The following is an 18,105-nucleotide window of genomic DNA, read 5'->3' as shown; positions in this document are numbered from 1 at the left end:
AATGAATCCAATTATATCTGTAATACAATGAATATAACATCTTTCAAGAAACTCAGAATTAATAATGATCCCTTTACAGAGATAATCAGAATTATTCAGCATTTTCTTGAGTTGCCATCTACTGCAATTAAACAAGGAAATGATTCCAGAGAGAACTATCATTCGCAAATCAAGGACCTTAGAAGAAATCTAATAAGTATGTTAGGGGCGCCTGGCTGTCTCAGTCAGTAGATTGTGCAACTCTTGATCTTGGGGTCACGAGTTTAAGCCCCGTGTTAGGTGTAGAGCTTACCTTAAAAAAAAAGGAAGTGTATTAGAACTTTAGGGAGAAAACTTTAAAAATTTAGTAAAGGACATATAAAACACCTGATCATGAAAAGGTGCTATATTCAACCATAAGAACGCTTGATAATGTGATGTGTCCTTCTCCCTTAAAATTAATAAGTTAGGTTTTCTTTCCAAATATTATATGATGAAACTACCAGTATATAAATATATTAGTAATATTGACATGACTGTTAAATTTTTATTCTACAATAGAATAATAATTAATGAGTATGAGATCAGTTTTTGTTGATGAGCATTTTAAATATTGAATAACATTTATATAGTGCTTATAATACAGAAAGAAGCATTTCTCATTACAGAAACTGACAGAAGGCCAGTGTGAAGCTCAGCAGGCAAGGGAGAGTAAGGTGAATGCAGTGGCCTTGTGAGCGATGTCAAACATTTTGGAAGGTCGTTGAAGGGTTTTAATGAAAATGATACAATTACACTTGTCTGTGAAAGAGATCTCTCTGGTTTCTCTTTGAATAATGGATTGGAGTTGGTAAAGAGTGTGTTTAGCAAGATGAGATAGACTTAAAAATAGTCCAGAGAAGGGATAATTGTGACTTGGAATATGGTTGTGACAGAGGAAATGGTGGGCAGTGGTTAGTCTGGAAAAGTTTTAATTATTAGATGGTAGTGCTGTTGCTCGATAGAAGGTACATGGAAATAGAACCCAGTTTCAAAAGGGCAGATTATGAAATCATTTTGGAGCCTCTAGATTAGAGATTGCTATAAAATTCAAGTGGGACTGTCAGGTCAATAATAAGAATCTGGGGGCACCTGGATGGCTCAGTCAGTAGAGCGTCGGACTCTTGGTTTCGGCTCAGGTCGTGATCTCATGGGTCTTGAAATCGAACCCCCGTCAGGCTCCACACTCAGCAGGGAGTCTGCTGGAAGATTGTCTCCCTCAGCCTCTTCCCCCACTCACGTCCTCTCTCTCTTTCTCTTTCAAATGAATAAATCTTAAATAATAAGAAAAAAGAGAAGAATCTGAAGCTCAAGTGTGATTTGTGGTCCAGGTAGTAATTGTAGCCACAGATGTGGGTATATGACAGTCCTCGGGATGAGGTATAGGAAGAAACGAGCAGAGGAATGTAGGTTTGAGCCCCAACAGGTAAAGATCTGAAAAGAAGAACCCTCTATATCTGACACCCACATTCGTTCTAATGAAAGAATTAGAAAATCAAAATTTTTACATTATGTATAATGAGACTTAAATTTGTAAAATGATACCAGTGGTCAGCTTTGCAAGCTTTATTTTATTTTTTTTCAACGTGCCTACTTTATTTCAACATTTCTACAGTATAAATGAGATACTTCATGATGACCAATTACTTAGTCTGGCTTTTGATACCAGATGATTCGTAATCTCCTAGTCGTAAAACACAGTTACCTACTCCACCTAAATATTTCAGGTATTAGAAAACATAATCAAAAATCAAAATCTTTTCAGTAGGTACTTAAATCACAATTGTTGTTTTCTCCAAATAAATGAAATAATTAATGGGTGAGTATATCCAGGAAGTGTTTTTAAAGTAGGGTCCTGACTTTCCTGACTGTATTTATGAAACTATATTAAGTATCAGATACATAAGTAAAACAGACGAAAGGTACACAGTAATCTATATATAGACCTGATATGCATAAATTTCTTTTTCAATGAAAGCATCAACCTAAATCATCAGGACACCAAAGGGGTTATCACTGATGCTTTAGGGTTGCCCAAATTGGGTTTGTTAAATGCACTCCAGATTTAACTTCCTGCATCTACATCGTGTGTGGCTTTGGCTTTATTAATAATCTGATGCATATCAGAAGTGAACTAATACACGTGAAGTTCTTCTTTCTGTATCCTTGGCATCCACCAAATCTCAAATGAAGCAGAAGCATCGAGCCTTCTTCAGTCTCTCCTTCACCCTTACTCCCAGTTGCCCTTCAGTGGTCTTCCGTGGATGTGACTGACCACTTATCAAGTCTTTGATTGATTTAGGATACAATCCTTTCTCAAAAATTACCACAGTGGGGGCGCCTGGGTGGCACAGCGGTTAAGCGCCTGCCTTCGGCTCAGGGCGTGATCCCGGCGTTATGGGATCGAGCCCCACATCAGGCTCCTCCGCTATGAGCCTGCTTCTTCCTCTCCCACTCCCCCTGCTTGTGTTCCCTCTCTCGCTGGCTGTCTCTATCTCTGTCGAATAAATAAATAAAATCTTTAAAAAAAAAAATTATCGCAGTGGCCTTTCAACTGTTGTTTCCAAAGTCTGCCTTATCTGCTGCCTATGTTATACTGTCTTCAGTGACTTTTTTTAAGATTGATTGATTGATTGTTTGATTTTAGAGAAGGAAACAGAGCGTGACAGGATAGGGGAGAGTCTCAAGCTGTCTTAGCTCTGAGATGGGAGCCCAACTCGGGGCTCAAACTCACAACCTTGAGATCATGACCTGACCTGAAACTTCAGTGAGATTTTGAATAGAGACATTTGTCATGACTGTTCTCCTTGAAAAAGAAGGTCTCATATGTTTCTACTATGAGTAGCAATCCGGATTCTTTTTATGGTGTCCCACTACGTCTTCCACGATTTGTAGCCGTTTTAAGGTGAGACAGAAAACACTAGTTTTAGACAATCGGTTGCCCACTTATCTGTATTTGAAGCTGTTAGCACAGGACCTGATATATAGTATGCGCCTTATGTTCGTTGTTCCCCCACTTCTGTTATAGACACTTGTTGCGCTGTGTCAGAGTTCTTTACTTCAGCATCTCCTCTTGCCACTAGGAGCCCTGTCTCCATTTATTTCAGGTGCCCAGTACTACTAAAATAGGGTTCTTCTACAACAGCACTTCACCTCTAACACCATTTAGATTTCTAATTAGCTTATAACATAGAAGTTGAATTTCAGAAACTCAATTAAAGCATAACAATGACCAGTAGTTCAGATTTTTGGAGAAACAATCCATGTGATTTTCTGTGGTAGCTCTTTTATTAGGGTAAGTATGAGTTCTGCATCACCCACACATCAGCAATGATTTATGATTCGTTTTCCTACCTAAAACTCCTGTCATTATGAAACAACTTTTATGGACTGTCTTTTCCTGTAGGAAAAAAACCTTGAAGATAATTTACAGAGTTTGGCTACACGATTAGCTCCAATCTATAAGCAGTATGCTCCAGTTGCTTACCAAAACCAGGTACGTGTTGCGACCATATACAGTGCTCTTACACATGGTTGAAATTTCTATATAAGCAACATCATTGTTAATAGAAAACCTTCAGATTTGAACTTGAGTGTGTATCTGTTTTTACAGAACAGCTTAAAAAAATTATCCAGCCTGGATGTGCCAGGCTGGCTCAGTCGGTAGAGCATGCGACTCTTGATCCTTGGGGTCGTGAGTTTGGGGCCCATACTGGGTGTAGATATTTCTTTAAAAATATATTTTTTTTAAGTTTAAAAAGTTATCTAGCCTTGTTTTTAAAAGACTTCCTATCAGGACAATTGAATTAGAACTTCAGAGTGACAGAATTGTGATTAACTCTAGAAATATAATTTGTAAAACAGGAATGCATGATTGGTTCAACACAAGAAAATCAGTTAGTGTAGTATACTAACTACATTAATAGAACAAACAACAAAAAACACATGATCTTCCTATAAATAGAATACATTTCACAAAATCCAACACTTCGCTGATAAAAACAGTTAACAAAATAGCAATAGAAGGGAATTGCCTCAGCCTGATAACGGACATCTGCAAAAACCCACAGATAATATCATAATTACGATAAAAGACTAAAAAAATTTTTGCTTAATACCTGGAACAAGACAATGTCTACTCGCCATTTCTATTAAACATTTTGCTAGAGGTTCTATTAACAAGTTGAAGAAATTCAGGGGTGCCTGGGTGGCACAGCGGTTAAGCGTCTGCCTTCGGCTCAGGGCGTGATCCTGGCGTTCTGGGATCAAGCCCCACATCAGGCTCCTCCGCTGGGAGCCTGCTTCTTCCTCTCCCACTCCCCCTGCTTGTGTTCCCTCTCTCTCTGGCTGTCTCTATCTCTGTCGAATAAATAAACAAAATCTTTAAAAACAAGTTGAAGAAATTCAGAGTAAAAAAGGAGATAAAGTGATCTCTGCTACCCAGTGGTATGATCCTATATATGGAAACTACTGAGGGTTACACATACATACACACCCACTCTTAGAGCTAATAAATGAATTTAGCAAGGTTTCAGGATACAAGATCAATACGCAAAGTCATTGTTTTTCTATATACTAGCAATAGACAATCCAAAAACAAAAATAAGGAAAAATAGGTTGTCAAAATTTCTAAATTTTGTGCTTCAAAGGACATCAAGAAAATAAATGAGGGGTGGGGGAAATGAGATGATGGTCAGGGGGTACAAGCTCCCAGCCATAAGATAAATAAGATTTGGTCATCTGTTGCACAGCCTGGGAACGATAATTAACAATACTGTGTCATAGACTTAAAAGTTTTTAAGAGATCTTAAATGTTAGCATGACAAACACAAAATAATCCTCACTACGTGAAGGGATTGAGATGTTAATTAACCTAATTGTGACAATCATTTTGCAATACGTACGTGTACGCAGTCATCACACGGTAGAAAATAAGTGTAAAGATCTTTTTATTTTAAACATAACCAGAGATCTGGATTTCTTTTTTTTTAATGTTTTTTTTATTATATTATATTAGTCACCATACAGTACATCCCTGGTTTCTGATGCAAAGTTCGATGATTCATTAGTTGCGTATAACACCCAGTGCACCATGCAATACGTGCCCTCCTTACTACCCATCACCGGTCTATCCCGTTCCCCCACCCCCCTCCACTCTGAGGCCCTCAGTTTGTTTCCCAGAGTCCATAGATCTGGATTTCTTAAATCTTTATTTCTGTTATCATGAATAACATGCTGTTAATTGCCGACTTTTCGTTTTAAAAGAGTCATAAATTCACTTTCTGTATAGACTCATGTACATATGTGTATACGTTTACCTACTTTCTGTAGACACTGAAAACTCTTCACATGTGCTTCATGCACTGTAGTCGTCCATCTTCCTCCTGAGATAATTTAGACTTGGTCCGCTCATTTATTTACCTCCAGCACGTATTGTCATCAGCCTACCATTAGTCACCGCCGTCACTGTCATTTTACTTGATATCCTCCCAAACTCTTCTTCCCGAATGTTACTGAACTACACGTCTACTTGACCACACTATAGTCAGAAATCTGACATTACAAATGTAATTAGTTTAAGAACTTGGTGAAGAGGTGGTTTTTACTCTTTACTAAAGGTGATTCTTTCTGGCTCTTACAACTGTGTGTCATACATTCGTCTTTTTAGGTAGAATATGAGCATGTTGCCCGAGAATGTCGGCTTGGGAGCAAAGAAGGTCGTCCTTTCTCTGGTGTTACTGCTTGCCTAGACTTCTGTGCCCATCCCCACAGGGACATTCACAACATGAACAATGGAAGCACTGTGGTATGTACCCGCGTGGCTTTTGATTCTAAACGATCCATTCGCTGTGTGCTTAGGCTGAGGTCTTGAAATATGATGATCGTGAAAAATCCTGTTTTATGGTCTGTCCCACATAATATATAATATCAGTGGTGTTTAAGTTATTGTCGATAGACTTGCACAGAGTGACAGAACTGGCCTTAAATATTTTGTTACAAGTCTTGAATTATTGTGATGTGTTTGTTAGGAGGTAGGAGTACAGTTCTATGCCATCAAACTGGTAGGTAGGAAGTTAAGCAGCTTACTGCTTTTCGTTTTTGTTTTTTGCCTTCTGTGTACTTCAGGGTTTTTGTGAAGGGACTATGCCAAATGTATCATTTTTGTGTGTGTGTGTGCATGTTTGTTCTTAATGCCAGTATATATGTATAAAGTTAGATTAATATTCCAGAATTGTCAGAAATACTTCCATTTAGTTGTACACACTTAGGTTTACAGCCACGAAAAGAATTACACACCCGTAGCCTTGATGTCAATCAAGAGATATTTAAATGAGGTCAAAGACCCTGTGGAGAATCGTGCAATAGTCCTTTTGTAAGTAGAAGGGGTTTGCTTCAAGTAATTGTCTTCTCACCTGGTAAAACATACCACTCTATTCTTCACTGCACCAGTCTGCTTGGTTGGCCCCGAATAAGAAAGATAGCCACAGGCCGCTAAGGTACACAGTCCAGTCCATCAAAAGGCAGCCTTCCTTTCTTGTCTGGCCAGTAAAGTCTATGAGTGATTAAGGAGCCTTTTTTTTCTTTTTTCTTAATCATTCTTCTCCACCGTTGTTGACTGTAGCCTTTGAGATCAATGTTATTTTCAGATGGTGAAATATTATAAACCTGTCCGGACGATTCTTAGCCGGAGTGTAGTTCATGGTCATTGCTTGGCTAGTGCATTTTACCTGATTTGCTTCGTTATAAACTATCTGTGATCGGGCTGAATTAGGTTCAGAATCAAACTAAATTTTGGTTTTGCTTCTCTTATGCTTCTCTTATCTATTATTCAGTGCTGCCTCTTCTCCAGTGCTCTGTTGTTCATGCCAAGAGGCTTGTACCCAGAACTTGACATAACTCCAAATTTCCCCATCTCTGAAACCCTGAGTTCTTCAAATTCGGCTGCCAACTCTTTTCACCCTGTCTGCTGCCTCAGTCCTTCTAATTATGCTCCTCAGATCTAGTCCTTGTCCCCTTCTTAGTCTCCTTGTGAACACATAAACTGATGAAAGTAAACATTTATTGCTGGAAGAGTCTAATTTTTAACATGGTTACTTTAAAATTACTGACAAATAACACTCAAGAGAATTCAGTATTTCAAGTCTTGCTGGTAAATGTGACTGTAAATATTGAGAAAATAGTGTGATTTTAAAAACTTTACGTTTAGCTTACTTTCCCATCTGTAGTCATCAAGTCTTATCAACCTTACAATCAGGCAGTTATATTTCTTTCCAGCCTACTGTCTTAGAAAGAGCCCTTAGCTCTAGGAGAAATGTTTTTAATAAAAATAAGGAAACCATTAGATATATTTTTGGTGGCTCTTTAATGACCCTTGAAAATTAATTACCACTAAGATACTAATCTATGAAGAAAAATATTAATATTAGGCATCAAAGTCAGGAATTTCCTGTATGTAGTTCTGTAGTTTTATTTCTCTACAATGAATAAAAACAACTTTTAAAGTAAGGAGAAAAACTGTGACAGGTTATATTCAAGACAGAATTTTCTTCAGATGTCTTACTTCACATGCAAAAGAAAAGTAGGTAACTTCTTGGTATGTTCCTAACCAGAATAGAAGCAACATGAAGCAGAAAGAGAAAATAGATCAAAGTGAAAGTTTAATTTTTAAAAACTATTAGAATTTTTAAAAACAAATAATTTTTTAAAATAATAGAAAATCAATTTAAAAATAAAACTATTAGCATGTAAGTCCTGCTAGAGAGAGAAATGTCTTGTGCTTCCTTTACTTCATTAATATCTGTTCAGTTCATTTAGTGAAGAAAAAATCACCCTGACGTGGGGGGGGGGGTTGCAGAAAAAAATACCTATATATCTATAGATAAATTCCACTTATAAACAGAAGTGAAAAAATCCTGAAGGAAAACAGAGCAAATTAGAAAATTCTTCATAATTAATCCCCCTCTACCCAAAGAATGTGACATTATTTAAGAAACAGGGAAATATATAGGCTAAAATAATGTCTTCTTAATAGTTAGTATTTGATATGAACACTGGGCAATCCAGTTGATATTCCCTAACTTAGGCAATGAAGTAAAATGGAACGTAACAAAAGCCTTAATATTTAAAATATAGGAGTTTTGCGGTGCCTGGCTGGCTAGTTGGAACAGCATGTGACTCTTGATCTCGGTGTCGTGAGTTTGAGTCCCACATTGGGGATAGAGGTTACTCTTTAAAAATACTATAAAGTGCATAACGTGTATAATATCATTGACTTACAAAATCAACTCAAAATTATACTGGTCTGCTTACAAACAGTTGATAAATTACTAGAATTGATGCGTGTTGAGTGACTTGATACATATTATTTATCCAAAATCACTATACCAGCTGTAATCAATGGAAAACTGAATGGGAATACAGATCCTTTTGACAATGGCAACAGTTAGAAGGTAGAAATAACGATGTGACTGTGCAGGACCTATTTCCTGTTTTCTTTCTGTCAGGTTTGTACTTTAACACGAGAAGATAACCGCTCCTTGGGGGTTATCCCTCAGGATGAGCAGCTGCATGTGCTTCCGCTCTACAAACTCTCAGACACAGATGAGTTTGGCTCTAGTGAAGGAATGGAAGCCAAGATCCAATCTGGGGCCATTGAGGTGCTCGCACCCCGCCGCAAAAAAAGAATGCGTTTTACTCAGCCAGTTCCTCGTTCTGGGAAGAAGAGGGCAGCCATGATGACAGAAGTTCTCGCACATAAGATAAGAGCTGTGGAGAAGAAATTCATTCCTCGGATCAAGCGCAAGAATAACTCGACCACAAACAATAGCAAGGCATCATCGCTGCCGCTTTTAGGTGAGGCCTGTGGACACTGCTGAGTTTCTGTGCATAACTTCCATTGGCCAAAGGGTTGGGACTTGCCTTTGCACCTTATTTCCCCTCTCCTTTATCTTTGCTGCTCTCTTAGGAATGAGGGATTCTGGGAAGAAAAGAAAAAAAGGAAGACGAACCCAACTTCAGATCAGATATCAATTCAGTTAGACAATCCTTCTTAACTCTCCTTTGTTTTTAATACCGGTTGGTTTAGAAAATAAGACACTGACTGCATTCACGTACACAATTTCTCCGTACTTGCCAAAACTCAAAGTCATCCAGAAAGTGGCCCATCAGTATTTCTTGGTATTTTTTTTTTTCTATTTATGGTTTTTTTTGTTTTGTTTTGTTTTGTTTTGTTTTTTTTAAACACGTTTTTATTGTTTTTTCCCCATCTGTTTTGAAGCCCGACTCCTCCTCCTTGTCATACGTGAAATGCCGTCACTTCCTTGGAGTCCTCCTCAGTCATGTTTAGCATCAATTTAAGTAAGGCAGTCAACAGGTATTACCGACCATCCCTTTGTGTGGTTGTGGGTGTTGGAAATATAGCGGTGAAAGAGGAGACGGAGTGCTGTGCAAGAATACCATTTGAATATGGTTGTCAGAGAATGATTTGCTGGGAATGAGGCGTTTGAGTCAAGGCCCCAAAGCAATGAGAATCATGAGTGTTTTTATTTGGAGAAATAGCATTTCAGGCAGAGTAAATGGCAAATGTAAAGGTCAGGAGGCAAGAATTTGCCTGGAATACTTGAGGCAAGCAAGGAGGCCAGTGGGGCTGAAGCAAGTATGAAATGGGGAGAAGAGTAGGAGATAGATCAGAGAGGGAAGAGGGGTGTCTGAGCTTTTCATCCCAGGCTTTGTTGACTGCTGTAAAGACATCGGCTTTTATTGAGTGAGAGGTAGGTTACTGAATATTTCAGAATCGAGGACTTAGGGCACGTGGCTGGTTCAGTTGGTGGAGAGTGTGACCCTTTACCTCAGGGTTTTAAGTTCGAGCCCCACCTTGGGTGTAGAGATTATATAAAAAAATGAAAGCTTAAAAAAAAAAAAAAAAAGGAATAGAGAAGAACTATAACCTGACTCAAATCTAACATTCTACTTAGTGGATTGAAAGTGAAAACAGTAGACAGAAAACAGAAAAATAGGCTGATGGTACAGAGGCCATCCTAACAGCTCAGAAGGGAGGTGATGGCGCTTGGCCCAGATTGGCTAATTTGAAGGACGTGAGAAATGTCTGGTCCTGGATTTTTCAAGGTAGAGTCAACAAGATTTCTCATAAATCTGGAATGTGGACAAAAAGAAGTCTCAGTGTTTATCCTGATGTTGTTGGTCTGAAGGAACTGGAAAGATGGGGAAATGACCAAAGGTCATGAGAAATGGGGAGAGAGGAATAGATTTGGAAAGATACAGAGGGAGATCAGAAGCTCACTTTTGGACATGTCAATTTCAAGACACCTGTCAGACAGCTATGACATAAACAGTTGAATAAGTGTATAGTTCCGAGAAGAAATGTAGGCTCGAGGTATGATTTAGGAAGTCAGATGTGTAGAGATGGTATTTAAAAGCCCGAGAGTGAATGAAATCACAGAGACACTAAAGGAGCTAGAAGGACAAATCCTAGGAATTTCCAGAGTGTACAGTCTTCAGAGATGAAGAACCAGCAAGAGAGACTTGGAAGGTCTGGTGAGGTGGGAGTGAAACGCCAAGAGGGTATGTAGTGTTTCAAGGAGGGAGTGATCAACCATGGCAGATGCTGCTCTGTGCCAGGCGAGATGAGGATTGAAATTTCACCATGAGTTTTGCAGGCTACAAGAGGTCCTACTTGAGCAGACTCAGTAGTGAGAATGAATGAAGTGGATTCATAGGGAAATGGGAGAGAAATGGGGAAATTCTTGTGGCTGGCTCTAAAGGGGATCAGTTGAATGCAGTGGAGTTTACAGGGCTGTGAGGTTTTTTTCTGAAATGGAAAAAATTTTTAAAGTACAAAATGAGTGACTTAATTTAATGAATCCCGCTTCCCTCTTTTGCTCCCAACTTAAAACATTTAAAAATTGTTTAATTCTTTTTTAAAAATATTTATTTATTTATTTTAAAGCAGCCTCCACACCCACTGTGGAGCCCAACATGGGGCTTGAACTCACAACCCTGAGATCAAGACCTGAGCTGGAACCAAGAGTGGACCCTTAACTGACTGAGCCACCCAGGCTGCCCCTAAAATATTTTTAATACGTAATAATTCTTATTTCATCTATATCCTTATCCAGGCCCTACCCCTTCAAAATTTTTGATAACAAATTGCAGAAGTCACATCATACTATCAATTACTTCATCAGTGTGTGCCACTAAAAGAGGGAATATTTAGAACCACAATACCCAAAACAAATAAATCAAATAATGCCTTAATACCAGTCAGTGCTCAAATTGCTCCACCTGTCCTCTAAATGATTTTTCTTTTTTGACATTTGGTATGTTTAAATCGGTATCCAAACAAGGTCACACATTATGGTTAGTTGTTATGTATCCTATACCTTTTTTCATTTGAAGCTGGCTTTTCCTATTTTTTCCTTCTTCTCTGTGTTTTTTACATATAGCAGAAACCATTATCCTGTAGAGACAAATTCAGCTTCAGTTTTAAAAACACTTAACTACGGGGGCACCTGGCTGGCTCAGTAGGTAGAACGTAGGACCCTTGATCTCCGGCGAGATGGCGAGTTCAAGCCCCACATTGGATGTAGAGCTCACTAAAACAACAACAGACCAGAAAACAAAAAACACTTGTTGCGGCAGGGACACTGTCCCATTTCTACACTCTTGTTTCTTCACATCAGGAAACACAGTGTCTGATGGTATCTCTTTTTCTGATGTTAAGGCTGATCTGTGGTACAGGTGTTGTCAATGTGATTCACTGATTATAACATTCCCTATGAGCTTTTCACCTGATGGTTTTAGAAATTACTATTATGTTCTACATTCTTTATTCCATTAGGAGTAACAAACTCTACCATTCTATTTCCATTTGTTAGTTGATCTTTTAAAAAGAAGTATTGTCCTTACCGATAACTTGTTAACTCTGAGATGTGGCTCATATCAAGAAATTAGAATAAATGCTTGGCAACTTAACTTTATTCACCAGTTTTCAGAATACAAGTTAATTCCTAAGCATGTTCCAGTGTGTTCAATTTTTTTAAAATTTAGTATCATTTGATCTCGTGTTATTATTTTACAGGCAGTATTTATATTTCATTATTTATAGTTTATATTTCAGTGCATATTAAATAGGGTTTTTCCCAATTAAATATGAAAATGCTTTAAAAATCCTCAAACTGAAACCAAATATCCTCAAATTGTCCCAACTTTGCTCAGTAGAAACCCATCGTGCTGGCTTCTGAACTTTTTTGTCATGACCCTGTCTTTCATAGCTTCCTTAGCTTCTCTTCCGACGAGATGTTCTAGGCTCATCTTATATAATCCTGCCCCATATATAAATTCAGCCATCTCTCCGGGGAGTCCAAAGAAAAAAAATACACCTTGAATGTATGCTGATACTCAACATTAGAATTACAGGGTATTCCTTAACTTTGATTTTTTTATATTTGCGAGGAGAGTTGGCTTATTTGGTTTTGGAAGATAAAAGAAATGACAGTGCAGACACTTATATAACGCTAGGAAAGATTCAGTAAATAGAAGTGAAGAGGCAAGGCCGAGAGAATTAGCATTCCTTTTTGCTTCTTAGCTCCATTGTACAAATACTTAGTTTAGGTTTATTTTAAGATTCTCATGCCTGGTTCCATGCTGCCTGTAAACAGCATTCCTATCATTTTCATCTTTGTGTCATGCCCTAATCGCATCTTTACAAGCTGTGTTTTCAGTAGTATCTATCCTATTAGTAGCCTCTGCACGATATTTGCCTTATTACGCTTTGTCCTTTTGTAATCTTACCCCTAAGAATGCTTTTATTTTTTGTCTTATTTTTCTTAAGATTCTATTTATTTATTTGAGAGAGATAGCAAGAGAGCACGAGCAGCAGGGAGAGGGAGAAGCAGGCTCCCTGCTGAGCAGGGAGCCCAACATGGGGCTCAATCCCAGGACCCTGGGATCACAGCCTGAGTCAAAGGCAGACGCTTAACCCACTGAGCGACCCAGCCACCCCCATAAGAACTGTTTAAAATAGATTTATCCGTTTCAATAAAAGACTCCATACTCTTTTTTTTTTTAATTCTACCTCCCCTACCTCCCAATCCCCCAAGACTCATTACTCTTACAATCTTTCCTCTCCGTGATTTATATTCTGTTGAAAACTTCTATTATACGTGCAACCACAGATTTCTTAAGGTGCCACCCCTTGGGTTCCACGTACAAGTTCTCTTTAAAAATGAGAACTGGCGGGGCGCCTGGGTGGCGCAGTGGGTTAAGCCTATGACTCTTGATTTCAGCTCGGGTCATGATCTCAGCGTTGGGAGATCGAGTCCTGCGTCGGTCTCCACACTGGGACTGGAGCCTACTTAAGATTCTTTCTCCCTTTGCCCCTCTCTCCACCCTCCTTAAAGAAAGAGAGAGAACTGGGTCACCTGGCTGGCTTAGTCAGTGGAGCATGAGACTCTATCTCACTGTTGAAAGTTTCAGCCCCTCATTAGGTGTAGAGATTACTTAAAGAAAGAAAAGAAAAGTAAAATAAAAATGAGAATTATCATGGTGCTGGCTTCAGCAGCACATATACGGAAATTGGAACGACGCAGAGAATATTAGCACGGCCCCTGCACAAGGATGACCTACAAATTCGTGAAGTGTTCCGTGTTTTATTTGATTTACTTTTTTAAGCTTTCCGTGCTTAAAAAAAGAGAGAAAAGAATTATCCTGTCTTCAGGTAGTGTTATGTTATATTAGTTTCAGGTATACAATATATGCAGTTACTTTGAATTCGATCAGTGTTTGCTCTTATATTGTTAATTATTTCAAAACATGGCCATTTTACATTTTCTATTTCTTTTTTCTTTTTTAAGATTTTATTTATTTATTCGACAGAGATAGAGACAGCCAGCGAGAGAGGGAACACAAGCAGGGGAGTGGGAGAGAAAGAAGCAGGCTCATAGCGGAAGAGCCTGATGTGGGGCTCGATCCCACAACGCCGGGATCACGCCCTGAGCCAAAGGCAGACGCTCAACCGCTGTGCCACCCAGGCGCCCCTACGTTTTCTATTTCTTATCCTAAAATCTGCTGCTTTTACACTTCCAAGAAAAATTTTCAGTACTTCAAAACATGGAGAATGTCCTCAAGAAAAATGTGTCCATTTGATATGAAGTTTGTGTGGTTCTGTCAGAACAGATGACCCACAATGGCCAATGTGATAATAACGATCTGCCTAATTAGTGAGAAAGCGACAAAGCTTAAGTGCACTTGGTCTCGAGGGTCACGAAGGACTTATTTCAACTAAAATTTCTTCTGTGACTTCCCTTTGCCTAATAATTGAATTTGCCAGTCATGATGTTTTCTTGGTAACTACTTCTTTATTTTTACTTTCTTGAAAGTGAGATCATGCAGTACCTAAAATGTATCTAAACATCTCTTTGGGTAGAAATACTGCTCTGTACCACGATGTTCTCACCTGCATTGTATTCTGATGTATGATTTTAATACTCACTTCATAGCCAATTAGGTCCTTTCTAATCTATTACTGTTTTAAACAATGGACATCCTTCTGGCAAAATCTTTGTGCTTATTTATGTTATTTGCAAAGGGAAGAATCCTTTAAGGGAAATTTTTGGTTGAAAAAGCATACCAAACTACATGCAATCTTTAATGCCTGCTTGTGTGTTTGACTTAAAGTCAGTAGAACAAAACTGGCCAGCCTTGCCATCATCAATGTGTTCTTACATTATCCTTTGTATTTCTCTTTGAAATACTCCTTAAAGACAACTCCCAAAAGTAGTTTGTACTTATCTTCGCATTTGGTGTCCTTTTCTCCATTTAGGGAATAAAACTGAAGCCTTGCAACTTGAAATAAAAAGTGAAACTGAACCCCATTTTATCTTCAAAGGTTCGGACAACACTAAAACCTACTCACTGACCCCATCCATTCCTCACACATTGAAAGAGGCAAACATATCTGCAGGTTTCTCCTGGTCCCCTAAGACTGCATCAGCCACAACAGCTCCTTTTAAGAATGATGCATCAGGTTCGTACGGGTTTTCAGAAAGAAGCAGCAATCCCCACTGCGCGGTGCCTTCTGCGAGACACAGTGGTGCTAATGCAGCGACGGGGGAATGCACTGGAATTGCACAGCCTGGCGAAGTGGTTTCTCTTCCCACCTTGTCAACTCCCATGACGGATCCCCTGGTTTATTCTGAGCCTCCCACTGGTCCGCCCGACCCGCTACCTTCTAATCATCCGAACCAGCAACCCCCCTTGACCACCTCTCCTCATGACCCGGCGTCCTCTCTGGTGGAAGAAGATGAGCAGCATTCTGATGCAGACGAGCCTCTCTCCGACGACCCCCTGTCCGACGACCCCCTGTCACCCGCTGAGGAGAAACTGCCCCACATCGATGAGTATTGGTCAGACAGCGAGCACATCTTCTTGGATGCCAGCGTCGGCGGCGTGGCCATCGCGCCTGCTCACGGCTCCGTGCTGATCGAGTGCGCCCGGCGAGAGCTGCACGCCACCACTCCCGTCGAGCACCCCAACCGGAATCACCCCACGCGCCTCTCGCTCGTTTTCTACCAGCACAAAAACCTGAATAAGCCCCAACATGGTTTTGAACTAAACAAAATTAAGTTCGAGGCGAAAGAAGCGAAGAATAAGAAAATTAAGGCCATAGAGCAGAAAGACCAGGCAGCTAATGAGGGTCCCGAACTGTCCCCCGAAGTTAATGAATTGAACCAAATTCCTTCTCATAAAGCGTTAACATTAACCCATGACAACATTGTCACCGTGTCCCCTTATGCTCTCACACATGTTGCAGGACCCTATAACCATTGGGTCTGAGGCTTTTCTCCCCTTCTTAATGCCTTTGCTAGTGCAGTGTATTTTTTCAAGGTGCTGTTAAAAGAAAGTCATGTTGTCGTTTACTTATCTTCATCTCACCCATTTGAAGGCTGAGGTAAAAAAACAAACAAAAAAACAAAACAAAAATGGGGTGGGTATTTCTTAACTGTGACTATATTTTGACAATTGGTAGAAGGTGCACATTTTAAGCAAAAATAAAAGTTTTATAGTTTTAAATACATAAAGAAATGTTTTGGTTAGGTGTTAACCTTGATAGAATCACTCAGTTTGGTGCTTTAAATTAAGTCTGTTTACTATGAAACAAGAGTCATTTTTAGAGGATTTTAACTAAAGGTTCATGTGCTATGATGTAAAATCAAGACACAGTGTTAACTCTACACAGCTCCTGGTGCTTACCCACATCAACAGTTAAAAATAAGCTGCATTATTATTTCATGGTGCCATCGTTCCAACATCTTCCAATCATTGCTAGAAAATCGGCATATTCCTTTGAAATAAACCAATGAAATGTTTTCTCTCTCAAAATATCTCTCCTGTATAAAATAATTCATTATTGTTAATAATGGTTGGAGGCTGTTCATAAATTGTAAATATATATTTTAAAAGCACTTTCTATTTTTAAAAGTAACTTGAAATAGTATAGTATAAGAATCTTATTGTCTATTGTTTGTGCATATTTGCATACAAGAGAAATCATTTATTCTTGCTGTGTAGAGTTCCATCTTGTTAACTGCAATATGTATTCTAATCATGTATATGGTTTGTTTTTTTAATGTGTTCTTTCTCATGCAAATATTAGCTACTTATATAAAATAGTTAGAACATGCAAAAATTGTTAATTTTCTCTAAAATCGGAATTAGGAAGCATATCACCAATATTGATTAACATTTTATTTGGAACTAAGTAAGAGTGGTCTCTTCTGATTTATCAAGCAACAGTGGCCCCAGTTTTACTTTCACCCCAGCTTTCTCAATATAATCATGAAAGGTTTTTCCAAAAGGAGATGGGACATTGTAGTATTCGGAAGAGTCAAATGCTTCTAAAGTTTCAAGGCGATAAAATATAAAAATTAAGTAGCAAGAACCCCGCCCATCCAGATTGCCTTATTTGTTCTCAGAGTCACTCTGGTACAGAATAAGAATAAAATTCCCGTAGAAATCTTTTGAAAACAAATCCCCTATTGTTGTCACACATCCACACATCCCAAACAGTAGGAGTGGTATTCTAAGTAAGATATTGCTCGTTAAGAGCTAATCCCAAGTAGTTTACCTAAGCATATTAGTTTTAGGGAAATAAAAACTAATCTTCTCTGGTAATTGCCTGTGTTCTAGGTAACAGGAAAATAGGCATTCCAATTATGTTAGCCCTCCCATATTTTTTCCCATTACTTATTGGCTCATTTTATAGCAAAACAAAAGGAATTGCCCAAACAAAATGTTTAGAGCAAGAAATTTCAATGAAATACTTGATTCTATTAAAATGCAGAGGTGCTATAACATTCAAAGTGTCAGATACCTTGGGAGTGTGGAAAACCTAAATAATGGTGCTTCTCCCTTGGAAATGCCATAGGAAGCCCACAACTGCTAACACTCAACAATTTTGGTGCAAAAGCAAACAGTTCCAGCAAGCTCTAAAGAAAAACTCATAACTTATATTAAAATAATATATGGTGCAAAGTATCAGTTTCAAGCTTTTGACTAATCCAAGTACAGGAATATGAAGGGATTGTATATAACAAATATCCATTGGTAGACCATCATCTTGTACAAGTAGATTTCTGCTTCTTGAATATGTAAAATAGGGTGATTCATTGACTTGTTTTAGTATTTTGTGTGCCTTAGATTTCCGTTTTAAAACATGTATATTTTTGTGAGCCTAAGGTTTCTTATACATATGAGTATATAAATAAGTGATTGTTTATTATTTCAGCTGCTTTGATAAGATATTTACTAGTATTAGACTATCAGGAATACACCCTTGTGATATTTCGTTTTAGATATTAGGCCTTAGCTCCCACTAGAAATTATCTCCTCACCAGATTTAATGAATCAAGTTTTAAAACCCTTTATCCAACCACCCATCTTCCTTCCATTCAATACTTACTGAATGTCTGCAGAATTTAAATACTAGCTTTTGTTTTTCTTTGAACTGCCACCCACAACACAGTAAACGTGAAGTATTGAAATCCTTAAAGATGCTTTTACCCGTGTTTT

The 18,105-nt window shown here is 38.5% G+C and overlaps 1 protein-coding gene and 1 non-coding gene across 2 annotated transcripts in view; both read left to right on the top strand.

Annotated features, from left to right (window-relative positions):
* Nucleotides 1–16,035, top strand: part of TET1 (tet methylcytosine dioxygenase 1) — a 112,755-nt gene extending 96,720 nt beyond the window's left edge. Inside the window, exons 8-11 of the mRNA XM_008695954.2 lie at nucleotides 3,425–3,514; nucleotides 5,687–5,824; nucleotides 8,523–8,871; nucleotides 14,858–16,035. Of these exons, the coding sequence (XP_008694176.2) occupies nucleotides 3,425–3,514; nucleotides 5,687–5,824; nucleotides 8,523–8,871; nucleotides 14,858–15,870 (1,590 nt within the window). The 3' untranslated portion in view covers nucleotides 15,871–16,035. The remainder of the gene's footprint in view (nucleotides 1–3,424; nucleotides 3,515–5,686; nucleotides 5,825–8,522; nucleotides 8,872–14,857) is intronic.
* Nucleotides 13,582–13,688, top strand: LOC121101356. The gene has a single exon (XR_005833350.1). It is a non-coding gene; the product is annotated as a U6 spliceosomal RNA (small nuclear RNA).
* Nucleotides 16,036–18,105: the final 2,070 nt, after the last annotated feature.

Source organism: Ursus maritimus, unplaced genomic scaffold (genome assembly GCF_017311325.1).
Source record: "Ursus maritimus isolate PB19 unplaced genomic scaffold, ASM1731132v1 scaffold_7, whole genome shotgun sequence".
In the NCBI taxonomy this organism is placed as follows: domain Eukaryota; kingdom Metazoa; phylum Chordata; class Mammalia; order Carnivora; family Ursidae; genus Ursus; species Ursus maritimus.
Note: the sequence above shows the minus strand (reverse complement) of the source record. Positions and strands in the feature narration are given on the sequence as shown.